The 23,092-nt window shown below is 38.1% G+C and overlaps 3 protein-coding genes and 1 long non-coding RNA gene across 4 annotated transcripts; all 4 read left to right on the top strand.

The window, feature by feature from the left end:
- Positions 1–2,446: 2,446 nt before the first annotated feature.
- LOC138906331 (uncharacterized) lies at positions 2,447–3,082 on the top strand. Its single transcript, XM_070194868.1, has one exon. The coding sequence runs from the start codon at positions 2,447–2,449 to the stop codon at positions 3,080–3,082; it is 636 nt and encodes a 211-aa protein (XP_070050969.1).
- Positions 3,083–7,487: 4,405 nt separating this feature from the next.
- On the top strand, positions 7,488–19,598 carry LOC117274350 (uncharacterized). The gene is made up of 6 exons (XM_070194867.1): positions 7,488–8,322; positions 11,901–12,005; positions 12,105–12,147; positions 12,364–12,539; positions 19,073–19,171; positions 19,260–19,598. The coding sequence occupies exons 1-6, from the start codon at positions 7,603–7,605 to the stop codon at positions 19,596–19,598; spliced, it is 1,482 nt and encodes a 493-aa protein (XP_070050968.1). The 5' UTR covers positions 7,488–7,602.
- Positions 19,599–19,628: 30 nt separating this feature from the next.
- Positions 19,629–20,696, top strand: LOC108948507 (uncharacterized). The gene is made up of 4 exons (XM_033661333.2): positions 19,629–19,755; positions 19,910–19,939; positions 20,266–20,352; positions 20,429–20,696. The coding sequence occupies exons 1-4, from the start codon at positions 19,730–19,732 to the stop codon at positions 20,694–20,696; spliced, it is 411 nt and encodes a 136-aa protein (XP_033517224.2). The 5' UTR covers positions 19,629–19,729.
- Positions 20,697–20,776: 80 nt separating this feature from the next.
- Positions 20,777–22,713, top strand: LOC138906809 (uncharacterized). The gene is made up of 3 exons (XR_011414492.1): positions 20,777–20,890; positions 21,096–21,222; positions 22,430–22,713. It is a non-coding gene; the product is annotated as an uncharacterized lncRNA (long non-coding RNA).
- The last annotated feature ends 379 nt before the right edge of the window (positions 22,714–23,092 follow it).

The following is a 23,092-nucleotide window of genomic DNA, read 5'->3' as shown; positions in this document are numbered from 1 at the left end:
TTTAAATAAAATTTATTTCTTACATTTATAAATTCATTATTTTGGGGTTAGAAGTTGAAGGGAAAAAAAATATGGAACTCCAGTATTTAGTCAATTTTTTAATTTAGTTAAACAATTCTTTTAACTGATTTGAGCCGTAAAAGAAAAAATACGATTGACTTTGCTATAGAAACAATTTTCTATTTGATTATTACTTCAAAACGGCATAATTTTTAACGATCAATTCAGGTTTATGGACATTTGAAACAACCACAGAACATATAACAAATACGGCATAGGTCCAAACTTACTGATTTTGATAGGAGCATATTTTACTAAATGTCAAGGGAATGAATTACATAGGTAGGATATCTATGTGATCCAACATTTGAATTCATAGTGAAAACAAATCATCATTGCATTTAAAAATGACATAAAAGAGAATACACAATTAGACTTCTATATAGGGTAAAATATATTTATATTAAATGATCGCATAAGAAAGTGACATGTGAAGCCGAAAACAGAAGGCAGACGGATCCGGAGGCAATAATCTTGTTTGTTACCGGAGAGAACGACACTCATAAAAGTAAAATAAATGCATGCCACCCAATAGCATTTAATGAAGAATATTCTACAATATTAAGTACGCGACCTGTTACAAAGAATATGACATTCACTACCTGCCATTACACATTCTTAAATGGCCCTCATAATTGTCATTAAAGAGGGACTTGATCCTATGACCTTGTTCCTTAGATGTAGCTATAAATAGTGAGCTCAATTATCATTGTAAAGGACACGAATTTTCTGACAAGCATACACTATACTCTATCAAAAACTCAATAACATTTTACTTTCTTTCTTATTTATACTGTTTTTACTGCCCCGGTAGCTCCGCGCCCGGGATTAATATACCTACCATTTTATTTAAATTTCAAGGCTAAGTCTCATATTTTTGTCTAATTCATCTATTATTGTTGGATAAAATTAATTCACTTGTCTATAAACCACATATAAATTCAACTGTACCATTTTACGGGTAAACAGTTTGGCGCCCACCGTGGGGCATACACAGTTGTGTAATTGAATTGATCCCTGCATCTATTATTAACTTGTTTGATTCTTTGTCCTTAGCAAAAATCATTAAAAATGACATATAATGGTGTTAACAACACACACAATGTTGAGGCCCAAGGAAATCAGCCTCAGAACGAAGATTCTATCAGCGATACCTGTAACGAGGTGAATGAGACCATGCCGGTCTACACGGCCAATATACGCGACATGCTCGGGAGGCGACTCCTAATGTTGCTGAAGAAGAGCACACCGTCGAAGCAGTAAGGGTCTTGCAGGAGCAACATGAGGCCATTATAGTCTATCTCACACGACATGATAAGGTCATGATGGAGCTGAAGCAGGCGTTGTTGGATGACTACAACAATGCGAGTGGACGAGGTCCAGTTCTTTCCGGTGCTCCCACAAATCAAACAACATAGAGGGTCGACCATAATATTCCGAGGGGTGAGGTCGACTTCGATGGGGCTGGGGGAAGCAGATCCGGTCATAACAATGAGAGTGATCCCTTTAAAATCGAACTCATGCGGTTTATGAGGGAAGTAAACTCCCGAATGGATCAAATTACAGGCTCACCAGTGCTGAAAGGGCTGGACTCAAAGAAGTACATGCAATTGTCATACAAACCAAGCGCGGCACCAGAATTGATCCCTAAGTGGTTTAAAATGCCAGACGTGCCGAAGTATGATGGGACTTCAGATCCTCAGGAGTATATCACCACCTATATAATGGCGATGAAGGGGAACGATTCAGCTCCCCACGAGATTGAGTTAGTTTTGCTTAAGAAATTCGGAGATACTCTTATGAAGGGAGCTCTGACATAGTATTCGCTTTTGCCCGAGCATTCCATAGACTCCTTTGAGATGCCCGCGGACTCTTTCATCAAGGACCATGCCGGGGCCAGAAAGGTACATGCCAAAAGGCCGATATATCAGGATTGCACAAGGAGAGTCTGAGTTGCTGCGTGGAGTTTGTAACCAGATTCCATAAGGAAGTGATGTTGCTACCGGTCGTACCAGACGAATGGGCGGTTGAAGCGTTCACCAAAGGACTGAATCCGAGAAGCTATGAAGCTTCCCGGAAGTTGAAAGAAAGTGTGCTCGAGTTCATGGCAATGACTTCGGCGGATGTTCACAACTGGTACGAATCAAAGATAAGAATTGAAGATGACCAGCTCAGTTTCCCGGCGTCGGTCAAGGGTCGGGACCTGGAGAAGAATAAGGAGAAATCGAAAGATGATTTCGACACAGATTGATGATCTTCAAAGAGTCAGGTTTTGCTCTATGAACTGGCCGAAAGATGCCGCAGAGTTTTCCGATCGGCAGATAGATTTGCTATCGATAAGAGAACTGATCGCGGCCGAAATAACAGGTCATTACAGGGCAAGAAAATGTCAGGTTCTCGAGATTCTTCCTATCCCAGGCTGTGTGAATACAACTTTAATGTCAACGTAGTGGAGCTGGTGTCGACCATGAGGAACATTAAAGAAGCACAGTTCCCGAAGCCAATGAGATCCTATCCCAGCCAAAGGGATCCTAACTTATGGTGCAAATACCATAAGACAAATGGTCATCGAACTGGGGACTGCCAGCATCTACGTGAAGGGGCTAAAAACAACTACGGACGCAATCGTGATAATGTAGTACCTTCAAAAGCAAGAAAAGATCCCCCGCGCCTCAAGATCAACATGATTTTCTGGGGGGACGAGATTAACGGGGTTACATTCTCGGCGGAAAAAAAGATGAAGATGTCAGTAACCCACAACAAGAGACTCTGGGAAGTCACTGAAGACGACATTACTTTCACGGAGGAGGATGGAGATGGATTTTTGCTACCGCACAATGATGCATTGATGATCTCTTTAAATGTCTTAGATTTTAAAATTAAATGTGTTCTGGTAGATCCAGGAAGTTCGTCCAACATCATACAATGGAGGGTATTGGAGCAAGTCAAACTCACCGGAAGCATTATTTTGGCCATAAAACTCCTTTCCGGGTTCAACCTAGCAAGTGTGACGACTAGATGAGAGATTTTTCTGCCCACGAATGCCGAAAGGGTAATGAAGATGAGCCTTTTCGAGGTGGTGGATGGCGATATGGGCTATAATATTATCCTGGGTAGACCGTGGTTGTACGAGATGAACGTTGTGCCATCAACATATCACCAGTTGCTGAAATTCCCAACTCCCGAGAGAACTAAACAAATAAGAGGTGACCAACTGACAGCAAGGGAGATGAACGCAATCTCAGTCTCCTGTAGAAAAGGGAAGGAGTTTGCGACATAGAAATTACACGAACCGGCGCCTGCTCCCGAGTCAAGATAAGTCTACCAGGGGAAGAGTTGTCGGGACCCTATCAGGTGCCAAGGTACTTTCAGGTACCAGAAGAGACGGACGCAACAAAGTCCACAAAGGAAGAACTTGAGCAAGTCGCATTATTCGAAGAGTTCTTGGAGAGGAAGTTCCACTTAGGGACAGGATTGCACCCCGAACTCAGGTCTGGATTTATTAAATTTCTCAAATTTAATGTCAATTGTTTTGCGTGGTCGCATGCGGATATGATAAGTATCCCGCCGGAAGTGGTCGTACATAAGCTAAGCTTAGATCCTAGCATCCCTCTGGTAAGATAGAAAATGCGTCCTATTGTCGAGGCCAGAAATAAATTTGTCAAAGAAAAGGTAACTCGCTTGCTCTATATCGGTTCAATCCGGAAGGTAAAGTATCATGACTGGCTAGCTAACGTAGTAGTAGTTCCAAAGAAGAGTAATAAATTTTTCATGTGTGTAGACTACAAAGATTTAATAAGGCGTGCCCGAAAGACTCGTTCACATTACCAAACATTGATCAAATGATTGATGCAATGACCGGGCACGAGTTATTGAGTTTCCTCGATGCTTACTCCGGGTACAACCAAATCAAGATGAACCCAGAAGATTAGGAAAAACCTTCGTTTATAACAAACTTTGGCACATATTGTTACAGTGTGATGCCTTTCAGGTTAAAGAACACCGGAGCCACTTATCAACGGCTCGTGAACAAAACTTTTGAAAAGAAAATAGGAAAAACTATGGAAGTTTACATAGATGATATACTTGTCTTTGAACGCATGTGATCATCTTAAATACTTGTAAGAAACTTTTGACATCTTAAGAAAGCATAACATGAAGCTTAACCCCGAGAAGTGCGCGTTCGGGGTCAGCTCCGGTAAGTTCTTGTGATTCTTTGTGTCACAAAGGGGGATCGAGGTTAACCCCGATAAAATCAAAGCCATCGAAGACATCCCGGACCAGCTATCAAGCATAAAAGAGGCTCAAAGGCTAACTGGGAGATCGGCCTCTTTTAGCAAATTCATTTCCCGGTCTTTAGAGAAATGCCATCATTTTTTTTTGCTACTCATAAAGAAGAACAACTTTGAATGAACCTCGGAATATCAGCAATCTTTGAGGGATTTGAAAAGGTATTTGTCAAGTCCCCGTTACTATTAAAACCGGAGGAAGGCAAAAAATTATTGATCTACTTAGCAGTCTCGAAGATAGCTGTAAGTATTGTTTTAGTCTGTGAGGACAAAGGTACGCAATTGCCTATTTATTACGTTAGTAAAATTTTAACGGGAGTAGAAACTCGCTATCCACATCTGGAAAAGTTGGCCTTACCCCTCATGGTCGCCGCCCCAAACCTAAGGCCTTATTTCCAATGTGACCTGATAGCTGTAGTGACTACCTTTCCCCTGCGGAATATCATTCATAAACCCGAACTTTTGGGTAGGCTGGCCAAGTAGGCCGTCGAAATGAGTGAATTTTACATAGAATATAAAACAGGATTGCAATTAAGTCACAAGTTTTGGCCAACTTCGTGGCAGAGTTCAATCCGGGACTTTTACCTCTGGCTATGAAAGAAGCAATAATGGTGTCAGAATCTACATCAGGAGTTTGGACCTTGTTTACGGACTGAGCTTCCAATGTGAAAGGGTCTGAGCTCGACCTAGTATTAACCACGCCCTCGGGAGAAACCCTAAGATAGGCTATAAGAACTGTTCCCTTGACTAACAATGTGACGGAGTATGAAGCTTTAATTACGAGTAAACAACTCCATTATCTTGACAACAAATATTAATGGGCTCACGCCAATTTCTAAGATTTTGCTCCAAAAAAATAAGTACACAATAAAAATAAACAGTTTATTGCATCTAAAAAAGAAATAAAATAAATGCACACTTGAAACTTCAATATTTGGCTAAAACTTTTTATCTTGCTAAAATATTGGAGTTTCAGTCAATTTCTTTTTTATTAATATAGATTTTACCTAAAAAAGAAAATATACAAGTCGGAACAAATAGTATTGCACATAAAGAAAATAAAAAATATAAAGTCGAGATAAAATATGCCTGATTATAATATATTAGTGTCACACCCCTTTTTACCCCCCAAAAAATATAATGTTATAGATTGTTGTAGGTTAAAGAGTTTTTCTAATTAAAGTGATAATTTTGAAGTAGGGATTATTTTATTATTCAGAGTCGCCACTTGGAATTTGATTTTTGGGTGTTCCAAGTCACATTTTATTTGAATCCCTATTCAAATGAAGATTTGACTCTTTTATTATTGGACCGCGAAAATAAAGTCCGGATAACAAAATTTTGTTGACCGGGAATAAGGTGTAAGGCATTCCCCGAGTCCCGTGGTTCTAGCACGATCGCTTTATTGACTACAACTTGGCTTGAGTTAATTTTGAATAAATTGTGATTTATTGGTTTTCATATTTTATCTATCCACTTTTAATTATTAAAATATGAAATTATCTTTGAAACGAATCACGTGTGTGAATCCGTTTTGTTTATTGTGCCAAAATTATGCCACGCGTACGTGTATACAATTAATAGCAATTTATTATATTAAGATTGTTTTGGCCAAAGTTGCGCGAACACATACTTCGGTTTTAATTTTGAAAATCACAATTATGCAATGCGAACGTATACATAATCGCGATAAACTAATTAAAGCGCGCCTAAAGCACTCTATCGGTGTTCATTATTCTTCCTAAATTTTAAGATTATTGTAAGATCATGAATTATGAAATTACTTGTGGAAAAAATATATGATTTTAGATATTTGAATAAATAAACAATCGTATACCAATACCCTACAACCCAACAATTGAAGCCCAAACTTATTAGGGTCCAAATCTTCCCAACTTTAAAGTAAGTTTGAATACTATATTTCCAGAAACATGATTAAGCATATAACATTTAAGGACTAATTCACATTATTATTTAAAAAGTTTAAAGGAAAATAAATAAAATCACATAAAATAAGATAAAAAGAATAGAGGAAAGAATAAACCTTTAATGCAAAATTTTCAATTAAATGAGTCTCCAAAAACAGGTACAATAACTCAAACGAACGTCGAACAAGCATAAGCGAAGAAGAACATCAAAGCTAGTGAACGGAGCTCCAACGTAATCCTCGACCTTGACTATTGACTCTACCGTTTGGCGTGTAAAAAGGGATATTTTGAAGTATTTTGTTGGGTTTTGGGTGATGAATTACTGGATTTTTCGAAAGAAAGAATGACACGAGCAGAAATTCTCTTAGCGTAGAAAAGAAAAAATAATTTCTCTCAATTTCTTCTCTATTTTTTCTAAAAAAATTCGAAATTTTTCAGATTTTGTTTTAATTTTTTAAATATTTTTTTAATAAAAAATTTCCTCTTCCCATTTTTCTTCTTTTTTAAAAAAAAAATATTCCCCACATTCCTTTACTTTAGTAGCGTAGGGTAACGAAATGAAGAAGAGAAAGTGTAAGCAAAGATATATATATATATATATATATATATATATATATACACACACACACACACACCAAAATAATACTCCCTCCGTTTCAATTTGTTCGACACAATTTTTTAATTATTCTGTTTAAAAAAGAATGACATATTTCTATAATTAGAAATAATTCAATTTAAATTTTTCATTTACCCATTTTATCCTTAGTGAGAAACTTTTATAACTACACAAATATTATAACTCACAAAACTTTTACCCCTTAAGCTTTTAAGACCACAAATTTCAAATGTCCCCTTGTTTTCTCTTAAACTCTGTATCGAATCAAACTAGTTCATCTAAATTGAACCGTACGGAGTAATATAGTATACAGTAACTACTTATAATAGGAAAAGAAAGTAAAACTAGTCCTAGAAAAAGCTACAGTCTACTAATTCACAGACTTGTATAAGGAGTACAGTAATTAAGTTTGAGTTTAGGCTGCGTGCGTGCTACCTGACAATTAATTAGACAAGACCTTCAAAATCCAAAATCACGCGCCTTAGTTATTTGTACAAACGTTTTTGTATTCTGTTATCTCCTACATTTTGCCTCTTTCAATTCCTATTCCACTTCTTCAGTTCCTAAATGCTTCATCTCTCTTCATTTTTTCTTTCCTTCTTTCACCATATCCTGCCTCTTCAGTTTCCTAAATTCTTCTTCAGTCCAAACATCTCTCTCTCAACTATAGGTGTCTTCTTTAATTTTCTTCTTTCACTCTAAACAAACAATGGCGGATGATGCAGGTTCCGGCTCCAGCTCTACGGACCAAGCACAAAATCAGCGAACAGCTCAAAAGAACAAGTCTAAACTTACTCCTTTTTCTAAAGTGTGGAGCGATGAAGACGAAGTATCCATACTTACAGGTATTATCAAGTTCCGTAAGGAAAAAGGACTTGATATACAAACAAATATGTTTGCATTCTATAATTACATTATAGATTCTCTTATGCTTCGAGCAACATTAACTCAGTTAAGAGAAAAAGTTAGAGCTTTGAGGAAAAAATATGAGAAAAATGTTAGCGGTAAAAAGAGTCCAAAAACTCCACATGAGGTGGAGTTGTTCCAGTTGTCTCAAAAAATATGGATGGTTAATGCCAAAGAATCCGAACACCAAAAAGAGTTTGTAGGCGGGAAATCGGAAACCCCAAACACATCGGAACCCAGGCAGCCAGTAAAAAAGAACGTGCTGGAAAATTGGCTGTCGCAGCAACACATTCCAGAAATTGAACAGCCAATACAGGAAATAATACCGACAATTGGGCTGGGTTCGCAAAATCTGCTAGCATTGCTAAAGCGTATAGCAGAAGATGTAGAACTTGTAGCAAATGCTATGTCACGTTCGCAAAGGCAAGTTGATGGAGAACGGTTGGATCTTTATTTTCTAAGCACGGATTTACTTGTGAAGTTTGGGAGAGTGGTGAAGGAGATCAAAGTGAAACCAGAAATGGTAAAATCTTGCTCGGTTTTCTCATTCATTTCCTATGATTCAATAGCAAATTTAATCATATTATTCTCATGCCTTATTTAGCATTTATAGAGTTTGCAATTCCTGTGTCTTATGTGAAACTAATTCTTATTCTTATTAACATGTCAAACTCGTCTGGTCTTTGTTTAAATATTTTGATTTTAAATGGTAAGCATCTATAGTTTTTTCTTTTCTTTTTTTGGTAGGCTAAGCTGAATGTCGCTTTTTGTTGTACTTCTCATCTCAATGAGCTGTTTTAGTGTCACGACCCAAAATCCAACTAGTCGTGATGACACCTAACCCAACCCGCTAAGTAAGTCAACTTTCAATTATCCAATTCCAATAACAATTATTAAAACAATTTAAGTGAATAAAGATCTTAATCTTATACATCCCCTAAGAACTGGTAGTACAAATCATGAGCTTCTAAGAATAGAGTATACAAGCGGAAATGAAATAAATACATAGTCTGTTTGAATAATACATAAACAGAGCTTTTATAAATCTAAGGCTACCATAAACAAGAGGCAGCTACAACAGGAACGCATGTACATCTTCAAATCCCGCAACCATCGAGCACAGCAACAACAACAGCCAACATCTACACGCAAGGTGCAGAAGTGTAGTATCAGTACAACCGACCCCATGTACTGAGTAAGTAACAAACCTAACCTTAGGTTGAAAGCAGTGACGAGCTTTTACCAAGGTCGGGTCCAAAACCAATAGTGCACAACAATATCTAGAAAATAAATCTCATAACAACAGAATTGAGGCAGCACAATGAATAACTCAATAATAAAGTGCTCAGTTCGTTCACAGTTCCTGAAAAATAAATATTTTTCTTTTCAAATATAATAGTAAAACTCAATTATTTTCACTAAAATCACCAAAATATTAGTAAGTCTGAAAACTGTGATTTTTTCAAAATCCTTTCAATAATAAATGGGATGTTTCATTTTCTTTTCAAATAACCCGTATAAAACAATTGCATCATTATGCTCATCTGTCAACATGTATGAGAAATCATGAATGATGTGATACAGTACAGTATGAGGAAAAAATCCATCTATATGCATGTATGTCATGTGTGCATGTCAGTGCGATGCAACTTAGTGATAAAATCATAAACAGCCCCTCGGGCTTACCTCACAATCCCTCGTAAACAGCCCTTCGGGCATACCTCACAATCACTTATAAACAGCCCCCCGGGCATACCTCACAATCACTCGTAAATAGCCCATCGGGCATACCTCACAATCACGCATGCCTCCCAGTCACTCAGCACTGGGCATTCGGCACTCGCACTCAGTAGGTACCTGCGCTCACTAGGGGTGTGTATAGACTCCGGAGGGGCTCGTTTAGCCCAAGCGCTATAATCTGCACGGACAACTCACGTGTTGCACGGACAACTCACGTGCTATAATATCATATCAGAATCTGCACGGACAACTCACGTGCCATAATAATAAAGTATGTTGCAGGCGGGCAGCCCCGATCCACACGCATCCTCACAATCAGGCCCTCGGCCTCACTCAGTCATCAATCTCTCCAGTCTCTCGGGCACACAATGTCATGAAAAATAGCCCAACAACAATGATATGATGCATCAACAATAAATAAGAGAGACTGAGGTATGATATGAAATGAATAAACATGACTGAGTGAACAATTACCATTTGAACATATTATTCAACCACAAAAATGACCCCAATGGGTACCAACAATAAAAACATATGCCTAAGCATGATTTTTAATACGAGTCTCAGCTCAATTTTCTCTAACACATAGAGAATGTACGGATATCAACAGATTATTCAACTATATAGTCCCATGGAATTTGACCAAATCACAATTCCTACGGTGCACGCCCACACTCCCGTCACCTAGCATGTGCGTCACCTCCAAACAATTCACATAATACGTATATTCAGGGTTCATTAGAAGAGTTACTTACCTCAAACAAGCCGAATCCAATGTCGAGCAAGCTAAACAATGCTCCAGAAATCCCATTATGTGCGCATCAACTCCCGAACGGCTCGAATCTACCACAATTAATTTGATTCAGTCCACACATTTTATAGGAATTAATTCCATATCAAAATGCTAATCTTTTTCACAAAATCCGAAATTACGCCTCAAAAATCACCCATGGGGCTCACGTCTCGATATCCGACAAAACTCACAAAATACGACAACCCATCCAATTACAAGTTCAACAATACAAATTTCACCAAAATCCGACACCAACTCGACCCTCAAATCTTCAATTAAAGTCTACGAAGATTTCTATCATTTTCAACCCAATTCTTACCCATTTGAACTTAACAATCTTTCCATAAACCTTATTGATATGTATAAATAATACTATTATACTCAAGAATCATACTTTTAATTACCCATCTTTACCCAAACTCGAAATTGAAGACTATGGGTTAGAACCTTACCTCTTGGGTGAAGATCTTGTGATATTTCCTTGTTGGATTTCAAAGCTTGAACAAGATCTTGATGAACAAAGCATTTGAGCTTATTCCTCTCTCTAGAACACTCTCCCTTCTCTCTAAAAATGTGAGATTTTTGCTCCAAAATGAGTCCCAAAGCCTATTTATCAAAATGGGGTCGGGTTATGAAAATAGAAAAATTAACCCTTTGAAAGCAGGTCTGCGGTCGCATAATGGACCGCAGAATGGGTATACGGACCGCAAAATCGGTGCCCAGAACTGGGCTACTCTGGTCCATTCTGCGACCAGTTTACGGTCGCAGAAGCAGCTTTGCGATCGCATAATTGGTCGCATAATTGTATTTTTCCAGTCTTTGGTAATTTGGTCATAACTTCTTGTGGGAATGTCCAAATGACGAACGGTTTAAAGATCTAGAAACTATACTCAAAGAGCTTTAATTTGATAGGTAATTCACCATATAACACTTCGTGACCTTAGAGTTATTCTCATTTGAAGTTAGGTCTTGTGCGAACTCACTTGACTTTAGTCTATTATGAAATTTCCAACTTCTACATTCGATGCCGAAACCTATCGAATCAAGTCCGACTGTCCTCAAATTTTGCACACAAGTCATAAATGACATAACGGACCTATTCCAATTTCCAGAATCAAATTCTGACCTCGATATCAAAAAGTCAACCCCCGGTCAAACTTTCCAAAAATTCAACTTTCGGCATTTCAAGCCTAATTCCACTACGGACCTCCAAATAATTTTTCGGACACGCTCCTAAGTCCAAAATCACCATACGGAGCTATTGAAATCATCAGAATTAAATTCCGAGGTCGTTTACACATCAGTCGATATCCTGTCACTATTTTAACTTAAGCTTTAAACCTTGGAACTAAGTGTTCCAATTCATTCCAAAACCTCACCGGAACCGAACCAATTGCCCCGGCAAGTCACACAACTGTAAAGCCCAATTTGAGCAGTAAATGGGGAAACGGGATTGTAATACTCAAAACGACCGGTCGGTCGTTACATTTAAGTCTTCTCTTTTTAAATAAAATTTAAAAATCTCGGTGACTTCTATAATCTTTGACCGTGTTTGAATTATATTTCAGAGACACTCTTCTGAACTACTTGAACAAGAGATATTAAAAGCCTACTTGGAAGCAAAGATAGAGCACGCACAATTAGTTTCAAATGCCTATAATACTTTCATTCAGGTAACCATTTTATCTCATTTGGTTCAACAGTATCCTGAGTTTCAATTAATTTCCCTTTTTTTTTGTTTTGTTTTGTTGTGTGTGTGTGTTTTTTGCAAGGCTGATGTTGCTGTAGCTGCTCCGACCAAACCCATGAAGAAAGGTTTGATCTTTTGCCTCTTTTTGTTTGTGGATTTTAAGGTTTTGTTCTATTTGCTTTGTTTGTATACGGATCTTAGAGTTCATGTTGTATGAGCACAAAAATACTTTTTTCATGTACCCTTTTACCATAGGAAATTCAAAGGATTGTTTTTTGCTGGTTCTTGGTAGAGGAGGAGATATTTGGTTGGCGGTGTGACTAATTCGTGTGTGTTTACAGGGAAGAGAGAAGCTGAGAATGAAATTGAGAAGTTAGTGAGTACAAACAAGCAAAAGAAACATTTGGCTGTAGCACAAGCTGCTGAGAAACAGAAGAGCGATGCAAAGGCTCAGAAGAAGAAGAAGAAACAAGAAACCAGTTCCTGTGACGATAGCTCTCAGCCAGAAGAAGAGAAGGTAATACATGCACGGACTGTTTTCGTCTAGCCAAGTTATTGAGTGCAGAATTTTGATTTATATTGTATTGCGTAGTATTAGGGTAGGGTATCTGCATTACACCCCTTGGGTGTGCCCCTTCCCCGGATCATGCGTGAACGCGGGATGTTTTGTGCACCGGGCTGCCTTTTTTATTGTATTGTGTAGTATGTCTGTTGAATTCATTTAGATATGTAGTCATTGTTAGTCCTGCCAATATTGTTGTATTTGTAAATAATAATTCTGCAAAATATAAGTTATCGTAATGAAATAGAAATTAATTCGAGCCCACTGAATTCACAGTGTTTCCTTAAGGAATTTAATCCCCTCCAAGTACCCAAGGATATGGATTATTTCCTCCCAGGATAGAACGAATAACACACTGGTGTAGCGGTACTTCAAACCCCAGTGTTTCAGCGAACACAAAGTTCGGTAGCAAATCACACTTACAGTTGCTTTGTTTGAAGTTAAAACAATGCAGAACGAAGGAGTAGAAACTCAGAAAATCGTATGGAAATGCTGAGAGGAAGGAGTGCAATGTATAGCCAAATCTGTTGAGCGTTTTCAGTTTTATGTCTTGTGTATTGTGTGTGTCTTTCTTCAACAGCTGCTGCACATATATATAGCAGCTAGTGTTGAAGAAGAATGACCGTCCACCCTCCATGGTGGAGCATGCATTAGCTTGTTTGTGGAGCAAGCACTTGGCCATGGTGGGAAGAGCATTAGGCGGCTTGTTGTCGCAGCTGGTAGTCAGTACACGGATTGGAACATATCTGTTACAAATGCGGATAATCTTACGTTAATATTTACTATTAACAAATAAATTTGATCAAAAAAATTAATCAATCAATCGATCATTTGACCGAATCCGAATCCGAATCCGAAGCCGAAGCCGAAGCCGTAGCCGTAGCCGAAGTCGAGCCGAGCGAGCGACGACGACGACGGCGCGAGGCTTGCTTTCTTCTTAACTCTTTAAGAGCTACAAGAAGAGCAATTATATATATACCCACCAAAAATCTTTTCATCTTCCAATATGGGACAATGTCTCATTGTCAAGAGGGGAAAACTTAAAATTTTACTCAAAAATTTCATTTTCCCTCTATTTCCCATTCACCCTCATTTTAAGACTATTTCATCTTAAATAACAAAACTTTCAACAATCCCCCACATGAATGGGGAATGGCTATATCACGGAAGTATGCATGGAAAAACTGTGTGATTTGCAAGCAAGGATTAATCGCATCTGGATAAGTAGGTTTCCCTTTGAACTTTCCGTAGTGAACTTATGTCGGATATACTCGGTCAATCAGTAGATTTGATATCTTTGAACCGTCGATCTTTGGTGTATACCTAGACAACCATAAGTCACACAATTAACCCTTAACCGTCTTTGGTTCTCATTGTTGTGTTCGTTTCAGCCATGAACACCGCCTGGTTTCATAAGTGCGTAGAGAACTGGCCTTACAAAGTTCTCCTTGAAGCGGCTAACACTTCACACTTACATAGGTGATTCCTAAACGTGTCATCCTGTAGATACACTATTTGATATACCCCGTATCAAATTTAGAAATCATTAAAAAGCCTTAATGCTTTATCCTTGGTACTGAACATTGTCTCATCACGAGAACGGACTAAAATTTTATTTGACAATGTTGAACCGTCATTAATGATTTTGTTTGATCTCCTTGAACCTAGATCTTGGGATCTCCAGTCTTCTAGGTAGAGTTACCGCCACAATGACTTGTTCTCGGCCATAGCCCCATTCCCCTTGATGATTTCTCAACTACCTCTCTAGTTAGGCCTTTTGTAAGTGGATCCGACACATTATCACTTGACTTTACATAGTCAATCGTGATAATTCCTCTAGAGAGTAATTGCCTAACGGTTTTATGTCTTCGTCGTATATGACGAGATTTACCGTTATACATAACGCTCCCAGCCCTTCCAATTGCCGCTTGACTATCACAATGTATGCATATTGGTGCCAACGGTTTGGGCCAAAATGGAATGTCTTCCAAGAAATTCCGGAGCCATTCAGCTTCTTCACCGGCTTTATCTAAGGCTATGAATTCAGCCTCCATTGTAGAGCGGGCAATACATGTTTGTTTGGACGACTTCCAAGATACCGCTCCTCCACCAATAGTGAATACATATCCACTCGTGGACTTAGAATCAGTTGAACCGGTGATCCAATTTGCATCACAGTATCCCTCAATCACCGCAGGGAATTTACTGTAGTGCAAGTCAAAGTTCTGGTATGTTCTAAATATCCCAAAACTCGTTTCTTGCCATCCAATGAGATTGGCCTGGATTGCTCGTATATCGACTCAGTTTACTTATAGCGCAAGCTATATCTGGTCGTGTACAATTCATGATATATATTAAGCATCCCAACACACGAGCATAATCCAATTGTGATATGATTTGGCCTTTATTCTTTGCTAATGCAAGATTCACGTCAATTGGAGTCTTTGCAACTTTAAAGCCCAAGTGCTTGAATTTTTCAAGTATTGTCTTAATATAATGAGATTGTGACAATGCCAGACCTTGAGGAGTCTTATGGAATCTTAATTCCCAGAATTAAATCAGCAACTCCCAAGTCTTTCATATCAAACTTGCTATTGAGCATACGCTTAGTAGCATTTATGTTGGCAATGTCATTACTCATTATCAGCATATCATCCACATATAGGCAAACAATGACTATGTGATTTGGAACATTTTTAATGTACACACATTTATCACATTCATTTATCTTAAAACCATTTGACAACATTGTTTGGTCAAATTTCGCATGCCATTGTTTGGGTGCTTGTTTTAGTCCGTAAAGAGACTTAACAAGTCTACATACTTTCTTTTCTTTACCTGGAACCACAAACCCTTCAGGTTGTTCCATGTAAATTTCTTCCTCCAACTCTCTATTTAAGAAGGCCGTCTTAACATCCATTTGATGAATTTCAAGACCATACACTGCAGCTAATGCTACTAACATCCGTATGGACGTAATTCTTGTAACTGGAGAGTATGTATCAAAGTAGTCTAGACCTTCTCGTTGTCTATACCCTTTGACTACGAGTCTTGCCTTGAATTTATCAATAGTGCCATCATTTTTTATTTTTCTCTTAAAAATCCATTTAGAACCCAAAGGTTTATTTTCAGGAGGAAGATCAACCAATTCCCATGTATGGTTGTTTAATATGGATTCTATTTCACTATTGACTGCCTCTTTCCAAAACAATGATTCCGAAGAAGTCATAGCTTCTTTAAATGTTTGAGGCTCATTTTCCAATAAGAAAGTCACAAAATCTGGTCCAAATGAAGTAGACGTTCTTTGACGTTTACTACGTCTTGGATCCTCCTGATTACATATACTTTCTTTTGTTTCTTCCCGAGGTCATTTAGATCCTTCACCAAACGACTCACATTCCTTTTTATACGGATATATATTTTCAAAGAACTCAGCATTATCTGATTCTATAACCGTATTATTATGAATGTCAGGATTTTCTGATTTATGAACCAGAAATCGATATGCTTTACTATTTGTCGCATATCCTATGAAAACACAATCAACGGTTTTCGGTCCTATCTTTACCCTTTTGGGTTTAGGAACTTGCACTTTTGCCAAACATCCCCACACTTTAAAATAATTCAAGTTGGGCTTCCTTCCTTTCCATTTTTCATATGGAATGGATTGTGTTTTGCTATGGGGCACTCGATTTAATATTCGATTAGCCGTAAGAATGGCTTCCCCCAACAAGTTCTGTGGCAAACCAGAACTTATCAACAACGTATTCATCATCTCCTTTAATGTGCGATTCTTTCTTTCCGCAATCCCATTAGATTGGGGCGTGTAAGGGCTGTTGTTTGATGAATAATTCCATATTCTAAACATATTTCTTCAAAAGGAGATTCATATTCACCACCCCTATCACTTCTTATCATTTTTACTTTCTTGTTAAGTTGCGTTTCAACTTCATTTTTGTATTGCCTGAATGCGTCTATTGCTTCATCTTTACTATTCAGTAAGTAAACATAGCAATATCGAGTACCATCGTCAATAAAAGTTATGAAATACTTCTTTCCACCGCGAGATGGTATTGACTTCATGTCACAAATATCTGTGTGAATTAAGTCTAAAGGATTTGAATTCCTTTCAACTGACTTATAAGGATGTTTAACATACTTAGATTCCACACATGTTTGACATTTTGATTTTTCGCATTCAAACTTAGGCAGTACTTCCAAGTTAATCATTTTTCGCAAGGTTTTATAATTGACATGACCCAAACGTATATGCCATAAATCATTTGACTCAAGTAAGTAAGAAGAAGCTGAAATATTATTATTGTTTTCCACAACCATTACATTCAGATTGAAAAGACCCTCGGTGAGGTAACCTTTTCCTACAAATATTTCATTCTTACTTATGACAACCTTGTCGGACACAAAAACGCACTTAAAACCGTGCTTAATAAGAAGTCCAGTAGAGACTAAATTTTTTCTCATTTCGGGAACATGAAGGACATTGTTCAAAGTCATGACCTTGCCAGAAGTCATTTTCAGAAATATCTTCCCACATCCTTCAACTTTTGCTGTTGAAGCATTTCCCATATAAACTGTCTCTCCGGGTCCAGCAGGAGCATAAGTAGCAAAAGTTTCTCTAACTGCACAAACATGGCGAGTGGTTCCTGAATCAAACCACCACAGTTTAGGATTTCCCACCAAGTTACATTCAGAAAGCATGGCACACAAGTAATCAACATCATCATGGTTTACTACTATGTTTGCTTGACCCCTTTTCTTGTCTTTCTTCGGAGCACGACACTCCGTAGATTTGTGTCCGATTTTCCCATAGTTGTAGCAGTTTCCACTGAACCGCTTCTTGCTTGGGTTGTATTTCGGACCAGAAGCCTTCTTCCTCTTTTTGTTATCTTCAACAATATTTGCTCCCATTATTGTTGAATTTCCACGGCCTCTCCTTTCAGCAGCTTTATTGTCCTCTTCGATTCTCAACCGAACAATGAGATCTTCAAGGGACATTTCCTTTCGTTTGTGTTTCAAATAATTTTTGAAGTCCTTCCACAACGGAGGCAACTTCTCAATCATTGCTGCTACTTGGAATGCTTCATTGATGACAAGACCTTCAGCAAGTAGATCATGAATAATCACTTGCAATTCCTGGACTTGGGTAATAACAGACTTGCTATCTACCATTTTGTAGTCCAAAAATTTTGCGGCAACGAATTTCTTCATCCCGGCATCTTCAGTTTTATATTTCTTTTCAAGCGCATTCCACAATTCTTTTGACGTCTCCACGCCACTGTATACATTATACAGATTATCATCCAGTTTGCTAAGAATATAATTCTTGCACAAAAAATCAGAATGCTTCCACGCTTCAATCACGATAAAGCATTCATTCTCTGGAGTTTTATCTGGCAGATCAGGAACATCTTCCTTGATGAACTTCTGTAGACATAACGTAGTTAAGTAGAAGAACATCTTCTGCTGCCAGCGCTTGAAATCAATTTCGGAAAATTTTCCGGTTTTTTCTGCCGGTGCCAACGCCGGTGTTCGGCTTGTCGATGCGTTGGCAGTCAAACTCCAGTGTTTCATCCCCTCCAAGTACCCAAGGTTATGGATTATTTCCTCCCAGGATAGAACGAATAACACACTGGTATAGCGATACTTCAAACCTCAGTGTTTCAGCGAACACAAAGTTCGGTAGCAAATCACACTTACAGTTGCTTTGTTTAAAGTTAAAACAATGCAGAACGAAGGAGTAGAAACTCAAAAAATCGTATGGAAATGCTGAGAGAAAGGAGTGCAATGTATAGCCAAATCTATTGAGCGTTTTCAGTTTTGTGTCTTGTGTATTGTGTGTGTCTTTCTTCAACAGCTGCTGCACATATATATAGCAGCCAGTGTTGAAGAAGAACGACCGTCCACCCTCCATGGTGGAGCATGCATTAGCTTGTTTGTGGAGCAAGCACTTGGCCATGATGGGAAGAGCATTAGGCGGCTTGTTGTCGCAGCTGGTGGTCAGTACACGGATTGGAACATATCCGTTATAAATGCGGATAATCTTACGTTAATATTTACTATTAACAAATAAATTTAGCCCAAAAAATTAATCAATCAATCATTTGACCGAAGCCGAAGCCGTAGCCGAAGCCGTAGCCGTAGCCGTAGCCGTAGCCGAGCCGTAGCCGTAGCCGAAGCCGAGCAAGCGACGACGACGACGGCGCAAGGCTTGCTTTCATCTTAACTCTTTAAGAGCTACAAGAAGAGCAATTATATATATACCCACCAAAAATCTTTTCCTCTTCCAATATGGGACAATGTCTCATTGTCAAGAGGGGAAAACTTAAAATTTTACTCAAAAATTTCATTTTTCCTCCATTACCCATCCACCCTCATTTTAAGACTATTTCATCTTAAATAACAAAACCTTCAACAGTCATATAATTGATAATGTGGGATCTCATTCTTAGTTTTTTATATATATGCAGCTTACTGAAACACTGACACCTCCTAAGAAAGTGACTCTTGCCAAGAATGGAAAATTAGCCAGCCGTTCGGATGATTCAGATTCTTTAGGCGAGGATGAAGTAGTATCTCTTAACTTAGCAGAATCTAGCATATTTTTGATATATTTTGGCTAGTGATGTAACTAACTCTGCTTCTGTTGGTGTATAGGCTCCTTCTAAGAAGGCTGTTGCAACTTCAAGTAAGAATGGTATTGCTGCTAATAAGAATGATGATTTGAGTGATGATTCGAGTTCTGAGGAAGATAGCAGTTCTGAAGCCAAGAAACCTCCTGCTAATGTCTCTGCTGCAGCTTCTAAGAAAGACGAGTTAAGTGATGAGTCTAGTTCTGAGGATGATAGCAGCAGCTCTGAGGAAGAGGATGCTGTTGTTAAGAAGGCGCATGTTGCTGCCTCAAAAAAGGAAGAATCTAGTGACGAGTCCAGTGATGATGATGATGATGTAAGGGCATATGGAGTTGATGAAATTGGTGCTATATTGATATTTTAATAATGTTACTCCTTGATGCTATAGTTGATTTTCTTTTTGACAGGAGCCTCCGTCTAAGGTAGTTTCTCAACCAACAAAAGCTCCTCAAGCCGTGAAAAAGAATAGTGACAGCTCTGAAGAAACCGACTCTGATGAAGATGATTCTGATTCGGACAAGGTTTGACCACTTGATATTTGATTTGTGTTATTTTTGTCCTCTTGCTATCGCATGAAATCCTTTATTTACTTAAGTGAGTATTTTACTTGCCTTTTGAGTATCTTATCATATTTTGCTTGCATTTGCATGTTGTCTGATAATTTTCTTTCTTTAGGGAAAGGCTGTTGTTGTATGTAAAAAGAAGGTAGGCTGGAAAAATCTTCATCTTCTACTTTTATTTTTTATTTACTTTGATAAGTCTCCATCTTTTTAATTGTATTTCATAATGTTCTACTTGGCAATATAATGAACCTTTCCCTTTCGTTCGTGCAATTCAGAAATGAACATCTACGGTAATCAATGTTTTCTTTAAAAAAGCTTATTTTTTTATAGGTGAAATGACATTACATCTTCGACCATGAATCATTTTAACCAACACGAAAATCTATCTCCATTTCTTTGACTTGATGTTAGTAATTTGTTAGCCTCGATTTACATTCTGTAGTTCATTGCTTTCCCCATCCTTTGCAGGTTCCTTCAACTGCAGACGGTGATGATGAGAGTAAGGATGATACTTCTGAAGAAAGTGATGAAGAGCCTCAAAAGAAAAAGATCAAGGTCTGGATATGTTTCATTCGTGATATTTTAACTTGTATTTCATTTTAGTTCATTGTCTAACAATTGTGTTTCACAGCCCTCTAGCACTCCAACTGTCTCAAATACTCAAAAGGAGAGTAGTTCTGAGGAAGATGTTCCTGCAGCCAAGATACCTCCTGCTAATGGCTCAGCTGCAGCTTCGAAGAAAGACGAGTCAAGTGATGAGTCTAGTTCTGAGGATGATAGCAGCGCTGAGAAGGAGGAGGAGGCCGTTAATAAGGCGCCTGCTGCTGCACCTAAAAAGGGTACTGCCGCTGCCTCTAAAAAGGAAGAATCCAATGACGAGTCTAGTTCTGATGATGTAAGGGCATATGCTAGGTGATAAATGCAAATATTCCAACTTGTATTTCGTTTTAGTTCATCATTTCACAATTCTGTTTCACAGCCCTCTAGCACTCCAGCTATCTCAAAGAAGGAGAGTAGTTCTGACGAATCTTCTGATGAAGACGAGTCCTCTGAAGAAGAAGAGGATGAAAAACCATCGAGTACTCCCAAGAAGGTAATATTTTCGTATCTTTTGGGTTGATCAGAATATTCCTTTTTGGCATAACTAGATGATCTGCATCTCTTCCAGCTGATTTCATAATTAGTTATAGCTTCGCTCTTACAATTGGTTGAGCTGCACTATTTATTATGTCTCGTTGCTTTACAAAATTATATTTGCGTTTTGTATTTTACTTAAAACTATGCTGTTCATAATGCAGCAAAAGACCCCTATTACTCCTAAAGCTCAAACTCCGGGATCAAAAACATTATTTGTTGGAAATCTACCCAACTCGGTTGAGAATGGTTCTTTTGAGGGCTCATGTTGAATTTTTCACTGCACAGAAGGTAAGTTATTTTCTCCGTAACAAAGTTGTTAGTCTGATGCATGCTGCCAGATGAAGAAAAAAAAAGAATCTTAAAGACGCTAAATCACCACCTGCATTTTCTTGAACCGATAAACAGCTAAGCTCTATCAACTAGTTTGGGTTATTTGTCCGTAAAAACATGGATAATTGCATTCTATTAATTGATGCAATTTGGTTCTTCCCAGTTCTTCGCTTGTATTTTGTTTTTACATTCAGTTCTAGCAAATTCTGTTCACTTTGTGAGTTTTACTTATGTTTACCCGAAAAACGGATAGAGTTGAATTTGTACGTAGTTGTAAGGATATGTGATATGGCTTGATACAAATCGTAAGGACAAATAGAAATATCAAATATGGATTGCAAAGAATGCAAAATAAGCAAGGTTGAAAAGAAGATGATTGTTTAGACTAAGCAAAATGAATCAATTAATAAAGCCTCAAAGAATATTCTTTGAATATAGGAGAATATGGTTCTTGAATTACAATGTAAGCAAAAAACTGTCTTGTACAGAAATGTAGCTATCCTCTTTATAGTGGAGGATCCTACTTTAAATATAATTAAAAATACATAGTGGAGATTCCATGATAAATCAGCTTTTCCCTTATTCCCGCCGAGATTCTCTCCCTTAGTGTGTTTGCAACGGCTCTTGTCTGTGGGCTCGAGCTTGATCGGCCTCGGTGCCGGTCGGTAGTGCTTCTAGAGCTCGATACGGATTCGGGATCAGGTGATGATTCGGAGTCGGTCCTGGTTGGCATTTGCCCCTTAAGCTCGAAATCATCTCATCATAGTTCGATCCGGACCCGAGCTCGGTGATGACTTCAAACTCGGTGTTTGACCTATACCCGGAATCCGAAACTTGTTTGTACCATCTTCGGAACCCATCTCGATATTACGAAGTCTTCCTTCAATCCATTATATTTCGATCTTGATCAATCATACGAAGGCCAAAATCTATTTCGACCGTATACAACTTAGTTACTCTTGATGTTCCTCTGAACGAGTGTACGATGATGTGATTGTCTACTTGTACGGATAATATGCAATGCTTCTTCTTGATGCCCGATGGTTACTCAGTTTTGCTACTGATATCTTATTATACATGATCTATCTGAAAGTTTAAAATATATTCTTCCAGAGTGTTATACTCGCTTATTTTTCTCCTTTTGGTTTTCTGGCCCATCTTGTAGGATCTTGGTGATGCAGCGTGATAGCTATTAATGGCTGAAGCTTACGGGTTGTTCAAGATATGACAAACTAATGTTGTTTTTTTTGTGTTCTTGAAAGCATTAACAACTAGCTTCTTTGGATGTGGTGTCTAGTAGCATACTATATCTGTTTATATTTTTACAGACTGTTATTTTTATGACTCAAGACTGGCTCTTGGATGCTTGTTTTTGTAGATGACATGAGTTTCATACTGAACTTTACAGGCCTATGTTATCTTATATATGAAAAGCTTGTTCTAACTGAAGTTATATATGATATTTTTTAAAGTTTTCAGCTTCACCCTCAACTTTCATCGATACATCTTTTTTCCCATGGTCTAGTTTTCTAGCACTCGAATAATATACGATCACATAAGTATGACTTCTGCCTCTCCAATTTCTCATAGATCGCACCTCGTCATTCGTCAACACCCTTCAGGTCAGCCAATCTATTGTTATCAACATAAGGCTTCAATTCCTCATCAAGATCCCAATTTTGTGGGTTCCCCATATTGATTGTTTTTCAAAGCAGTCATCATCTCACCTACAATAATACTCAAGGGCCTGAGATTGTTTAAATGGACAAAAAGGAGACAACTAATTCTGGACCATTTCTCATCCCTTTGCTTTCCTTTTGGGGGCAAG

The sequence above is a fragment of the Nicotiana tomentosiformis genome, chromosome 2 (genome assembly GCF_000390325.3).
Source record: "Nicotiana tomentosiformis chromosome 2, ASM39032v3, whole genome shotgun sequence".
Lineage (NCBI taxonomy): Eukaryota > Viridiplantae > Streptophyta > Magnoliopsida > Solanales > Solanaceae > Nicotiana > Nicotiana tomentosiformis.
This window is presented reverse-complemented; position numbering and strand designations above follow the sequence as displayed.

Bases quoted from the DNA above. Each gene is read 5' to 3' on its own strand.
- LOC138906331 (XM_070194868.1), top strand. From the start codon at position 2,447: ATGTCAGGTTCTCGAGATTCTTCCTATCCCAGGCTGTGTGAATACAAC.
- LOC117274350 (XM_070194867.1), top strand. From the start codon at position 7,603: ATGGCGGATGATGCAGGTTCCGGCTCCAGCTCTACGGACCAAGCACAA. The intron at 12,006-12,104 runs GTAACCATTTTA...GTTTTTTGCAAG, and splicing joins CCTATAATACTTTCATTCAG to GCTGATGTTGCTGTAGCTGC. The intron at 12,148-12,363 runs GTTTGATCTTTT...GTGTGTTTACAG, and splicing joins GACCAAACCCATGAAGAAAG to GGAAGAGAGAAGCTGAGAAT.
- LOC108948507 (XM_033661333.2), top strand. From the start codon at position 19,730: ATGAAGATGATTCTGATTCGGACAAG. The intron at 19,756-19,909 runs GTTTGACCACTT...TTCTTTCTTTAG, and splicing joins ATGATTCTGATTCGGACAAG to GGAAAGGCTGTTGTTGTATG. The intron at 19,940-20,265 runs GTAGGCTGGAAA...CATCCTTTGCAG, and splicing joins TTGTTGTATGTAAAAAGAAG to GTTCCTTCAACTGCAGACGG.